The 6,000-nt window shown below is 47.3% G+C and overlaps 1 protein-coding gene across 5 annotated transcripts in view; it reads left to right on the top strand.

The window, feature by feature from the left end:
• LOC138959055 (phosphorylase b kinase regulatory subunit beta-like) overlaps positions 1-6,000 on the top strand; it is a 123,702-nt gene that overhangs the window by 16,064 nt on the left and 101,638 nt on the right. For all 5 annotated transcript variants that reach the window (XM_070330417.1, XM_070330427.1, XM_070330419.1 and 2 more), the window contains one exon: positions 2,216-2,413. In XM_070330417.1, coding sequence (XP_070186518.1) covers positions 2,216-2,413 — 198 coding nt within the window. The remainder of the gene's footprint in view (positions 1-2,215; positions 2,414-6,000) is intronic.

The following is a 6,000-nucleotide window of genomic DNA, read 5'->3' as shown; positions in this document are numbered from 1 at the left end:
TCCACCTTGCCCCGCGAGTCCAGCTCCAAAGTAAGTGTGTTTCTGTGTGAGTCCATCTTGCCCCGCGAGTCCAGCTCCAAAGTAAGTGTGTTTCTGTGTGAGTCCATCTTGCCTCGCGAGTCCAGCTCCAAAGTAAGTGTGTTTCTGTGTGAGTCCGTCTTGCCTCGCGAGTCCAGCTCCAAAGTAAGTGTGTTTCTGTGTGAGTCCATCTTGCCCCGCGAGTCCAGCTCCAAAGTAAGTGTGTTTCTGTGTGAGTCCATCTTGCCCCGCAAGTCTAGCTCCAAAGTAAGTGTGTTTCTGTGTGAGTCCGTCTTGCCTCGCGAGTCCAGCTCCAAAGTAAGTGTGTTTCTGTGTGAGTCCATCTTGCCCCGCGAGTCTAGCTCCAAAGTAAGTGTGTTTCTGTGTGAGTCCATCTTGCCTCGCGAGTCCAGCTCCAAAGTAAGTGTGTTTCTGTGTGAGTCCATCTTGCCTCGCGAGTCCAGCTCCAAAGTAAGTGTGTTTCTGTGTGAGTCCATCTTGCCTCGCGAGTCCAGCTCCAAAGTAAGTGTGTTTCTGTGTGAGTCCATCTTGCCTCGCGAGTCCAGCTCCAAAGTAAGTGTGTTTCTGTGTGAGTCCGTCTTGCCTCCCGAGTCCAGCTCCAAAGTAAGTGTGTTTCTGTGTGAGTCCATCTTGCCCCGCGAGTCCAGCTCCAAAGTAAGTGTGTTTCTGTGTGAGTCCATCTTGCCCCGCAAGTCCAGCTCCAAAGTAAGTGTGTTTCTGTGTGAGTCCATCTTGCCCCGCAAGTCTAGCTCCAAAGTAAGTGTGTTTCTGTGTGAGTCCGTCTTGCCTCGCGAGTCCAGCTCCAAAGTAAGTGTGTTTCTGTGTGAGTCCATCTTGCCTCGCGAGTCCAGCTCCAAAGTAAGTGTGTTTCTGTGTGAGTCCATCTTGCCTCGCGAGTCCAGCTCCAAAGTAAGTGTGTTTCTGTGTGAGTCCATCTTGCCCCGCGAGTCTAGCTCCAAAGTAAGTGTGTTTCTGTGTGAGTCCATCTTGCCCCACGAGTTTGTTTTGTTTGTATGTTTGCTTAACGCCCAGCCGACCACGAAGGGCCATATCAGGGCGGTGCTGCTTTGACATATAATGTGCGCCACACACAAGACAGAAGTCGCAGCACAGGCTTCATGTCTTACCCAGTCACATTATTCTGACACCGGACCAACCAGTCCTAGCACGAACCCCATAATGCCAGATGCCAGGCGGAGCAGCCACTAGGTTGCCAATTTTAAAATCTTAGGTATGACCCGGCCGGGGTTCGAACCCACGACCTCCCGATCACGGGGCGGACGCCTTACCACTAGGCCAACCGTGCCGGTGCCCCGCGAGTCCAGCTCCAAAGTAAGTGTGTTTCTGTGTGAGATTTCTTTGTTTATATGTATAGGTATGTTACCATTGGAGATTCAGAAGTCACGGTTGATTACATTTGTGATGAATTCACCCACAGCAGCCTCTAACACGGGGAAGGCTCGGTCTGTAGCTCAGTCAGTAGCGCGGGTTTGGTATCAACTTCATAACTGTCAGTGAGGCTTTGATCTGGGTTGGTAACAAATTGATAGCTACCAGTGTGGCTTTGAATTGGGTTGTTAACAAGTTCATAGCTATCAGTGTGGCTTTGAGCTGGGTTGGTAACAAGTTCATAGCTATCAGTGTGGCTTTGAGTTGGGTTGGTAACAAGTTCATAGCTATCAATGAGGCTTTGATCTGGGTTGGTAACAAGTTGATAGCTATCAGTGTGGCCTTGAATTGGGTTGGTAACAAGTTTATAGCTATCAGTGTGGCTTTGAGCTGGGTTGGTAACAAGTTCATAGCTATCAGTGTGGCCTTGAATTGGGTTGGTAACAAGTTCATAGCTATCAGTGTGGCTTTGAGCTGGGTTGGTAACAAGTTCATAGCTATCAGTGTGGCTTTGAGCTGGGTTGGTAACAAGTTCATAGCTATCAGTGTGGCTTTGAGCTGGGTTGGTAACAAGTTCATAGCTATCAATGAGGCTTTGAGTTGGGTTGGTAACAAGTTCATAGCTATCAGTGTGGCTTTGAGCTGGGTTGGTAACAAGTTCATAGCTATCAGTGTGGCATGAATTGGGTTGGTAACAAGTAACAGGTTCAGCGCTATTAGTGTGGCTTTGAGCTGGAACTTATTCCTAATCTTGGCCTTTCCCAGAATGCAACCTGTCTGTCCACAGAACACTGACGCCTCTCTGCTGCCGACACTGTGCTGGCCGGCCTTCGCTATCCACGAGAACCCCATCAAGTACCGCGCCATGGGCAAGGTCATGCGGCGTCTCAAGGGCAGGTTTGGCATCAAACGTTTCTTGCGGGATGGATACAAGACCATTATGGAGGACAAGGCCAGAAAGTACTACCGGCCCGCTGAAGTCAAGGCAAGTCTGACATGTTGTTTGGTGTTTGTACACTGCTACCTGTCTGCTGAAGTCAAGGCAAGTCTGACATGTTGTTTGGTGTTTGTACACTGCTACCTGTCTGCTGTAGTCAAGGCAAGTCTGACATGTTGTTTGGTGTTTGTACACTGCTACCTGTCTGCTGTAGTCAAGGCAAGTCTGACATGTTGTTTGGTGTTTGTACACTGCTACCTGTCTGCTGTAGTCAAGGCAAGTCTGACATGTTGTTTGGTGTTTGTTGTTTGGTGTTTGTACACTGCTACCTGTCTGCTGTAGTCAAGGCAAGTCTGACATGTTGTTTGGTGTTTGTACACTGCTACCTGTCTGCTGTAGTCAAGGCAAGTCTGACATGTTGTTTGGTGTTTGTACAGTGCTACCTGTCTGCTGAAGTCAAGGCAAGACTGACATGTTGTTTGGTGTTTGTACACTGCTACCTGTCTGCTGTAGTCAAGGCAAGACTGACATGTTGTTTGGTGTTTGTTGTTTGGTGTTTGTACACTGCTACCTGTCTGCTGTAGTCAAGGCAAGTCTGACATGTTGTTTGGTGTTTGTTGTTTGGTGTTTGTACACTGCTACCTGTCTGCTGAAGTCAAGGCAAGTCTGACATGTTGTTTGGTGTTTGTACACTGCTACCTGTCTGCTGAAGTCAAGGCAAGTCTGACATGTTGTTTGGTTGTTTGGTGTTTGTACACTGCTACCTGTCTGCTGAAGTCAAGGCAAGTCTGACATGTTGTTTGGTGTTTGTACATTGCTACCTGTCTGCTGAAGTCAAGGCAAGTCTGACATGTTGTTTGGTGTTTGTACACTGCTACCTGTCTGCTGAAGTCAAGGCAAGTCTGACATGTTGTTTGGTGTTTGTTGTTTGGTGTTTGTACACTGCTACCTGTCTGCTGAAGTCAAGGCAAGACTGATATGTTGTTTGGTGTTTGTACACTGCTACCTGTCTGCTGAAGTCAAGGCAAGACTGACATGTTGTTTGGTGTTTGTACACTGCTACCTGTCTGCTGAAGTCAAGGCAAGTCTGACATGTTGTTTGGTGTTTGTACAGTGCTACCTGTCTGCTGTAGTCAAGGCAAGTCTGACATGTTGTTTGGTGTTTGTACAGTGCTACCTGTCTGCTGAAGTCAAGGCAAGTCTGACATGTTGTTTGGTGTTTGTACACTGCTACCTGTCTGTTGTAGTCAAGGCAAGACTGACATGTTGTTTGGTGTTTGTACACTGCTACCTGTCTGCTGAAGTCAAGGCAAGATAAAAATGTCCACCAAAATACCCGTGTGACCTGGAATAATAGGCCGTGAAAGGTGGATGCAGCGCCTATAGGCTGTTGATCTACTGGCCGATGTGAATGCGTGATATATTGTGTAAAAAAATCCATCTCACACGGCATTACAGCAGTCCCTCTCATGAACGGACTCCCTTGGGCCATAGCAAAACTGTCCGTACATTGCAGGTGTCCGGTCACGGGAGGGGTGACCACACCACCCCCTCCCCCAAACACTCACACAGAGACACACAAACAACAGGATTGAGTCTATGCTAATCACTTCTTGTGGCTACTAAACAATAACAATAAACTCCTAATACTTCTTTAAACGTTCTGTAAAAATGATTTGTATGAAAAGTGTTGAAAAGAAGAGATAAAATAAATCCTCAAGGCAGTGAACACACTCACCATGCACTGACATACGAAAGCAGCCACACAAACACAGCACAGAGGAGCGTGTGCAGATGCTTTGCAAGAATAAGCTTGAAAACCAGTTTGAATAAATAGCAGCAGATAGAGCTGCATGTCATAATCATGTAATTTATTTTCTTCTTGTCTGGCTTTATTGACTGCGTGCCGGTCATGTGGCATGGCAGTGACTTTTCACTCTTCAGTCGGAAATACACTGTACATAAAACAGCTCCCACTCTCCCTCACTAATGCCTACCCCAAGCCGTGACAACTGATGCTTGGAAATTGTGTGGAAGAGTACACCTCTCTATTTCTCTCCAATGCTCTTCCTGCTGACATGCAGTGACACCGGACACCCCTCAGAGTTTAGCCAGCTACCCCTCCACACCCCCCCACCCTCCCTCTCTCTCACTCCCTCTCTCTCACTCCCTCCAACCATGTACTGTTTGGGGCTGTGGCCAGAGAGGCCAGCTGCACTGTTCACTCAGAGCAAAACCCGTTGACTGTGTCGTAACTTTTGACAAAGCAAGACAACTGAAGGGTTCACAGATTAGGCAACCGACTCACTGGTCAAGGCTGAGGGGAAACAAGAGTATCTTGTCAATGAAAGAGGTTACACACAGACACACGATGCTGAGAACTGTGGCCGGTTTTTCACTCTCTTTCGCTCAGGACCTTCATCGGTTTCTGTTGTTTACGTCCAACAGACAAGAATAAAGAGCACAGTGCAGTTTCATGTTGGCATCTTCACATGTACTTCACTTCTGACCAAAACTACCCCCCCTCCTGATGGGTACACGTGCACTGAAGTTATCAGTGACTGTCATCACGCCATTGCGGCTGTGATCTTTGTACCAAGAGCCGGACTGCTCTGTTATCGATTTTGTTGTGGTGAAAATTTGACGATGGTCTGTCCATACATTGGAGGTATGACCTGCTGTTGGGACCGAAAATGAGTGTCCGCGTCCACGTTTTGCAGGTGTCCGTTTAAGGGGGGGCAAATATAGAAGGAAAACACTCCGTGCCGAGCAAATGTGTCCGTACATGTCAGGTGTCCGCTCACGCCGGGGGCAGTACATTGCAGGGAGTGCTCTAATAGGTAACATGCGCCTTGAGTCGCCTTGTGTGGTGAGATAATTATGTGCGCGATATAAATCCTCGTAAATTAATAAATAAATAAATGTTGTTTGGTGTTTGTACACTGCTACCTGCCATAAACGGACACACTAGGAACGAGCCAAAAGTGTCCCTACATTGCAGGTGGCCTGTCATGACAGGTATAGTTTGGTACAGTGGGACCAGCCCACAGTGTCCCTACATTGCAGGTGGCCTGTCATGACAGGTATAGTTTGGTACAGTGGGACCAGCCCACAGTGTTCCTACATTGAAGGTGGCCTGTCATGACAGGTATACTGTGGTCATGATAATAGAAAAGGGACAACAGAATGCTTTCATGGGAAGTGTTCTCATCAGAGGGTCCTCATATTGCTGGTACGGGTGTATGAGGAATTTTGTTGTTCTGTTGAAGTGATGAGTTTGCTATGATTTTGCTGAATGTTGGTGGGGAGATATTTAGCCTCTTCCATGTGTTGTTCTGTTGAAGTGATGAGTTTGCTAGGATTTTGCTGAATGTTGGTGGGGAGATATTTAGCCTCTTCCATGTGTTGTTTTGTGATGCTCAAAGATGCTCTTCCAGTTCAAGTGTCCAGACAGCTTTCTAACACAAAAAATAACTTATTCCCCCCTCTGCTTCTTTACCTCTGTAAACTTGTAGAGCTAGTTATTTTTCGATAATGACCCAGCAACCAAACAAATAACGAGCCAGCAACAGCCTGAATCCTCGATAGTGCAATGGGTTGAGAAGCTGTTCTGTTTCGGTACTACTTTTGCGACT

Source organism: Littorina saxatilis, linkage group LG1 (genome assembly GCF_037325665.1).
Source record: "Littorina saxatilis isolate snail1 linkage group LG1, US_GU_Lsax_2.0, whole genome shotgun sequence".
Lineage (NCBI taxonomy): Eukaryota > Metazoa > Mollusca > Gastropoda > Littorinimorpha > Littorinidae > Littorina > Littorina saxatilis.
Note: the sequence above shows the minus strand (reverse complement) of the source record. Positions and strands in the feature narration are given on the sequence as shown.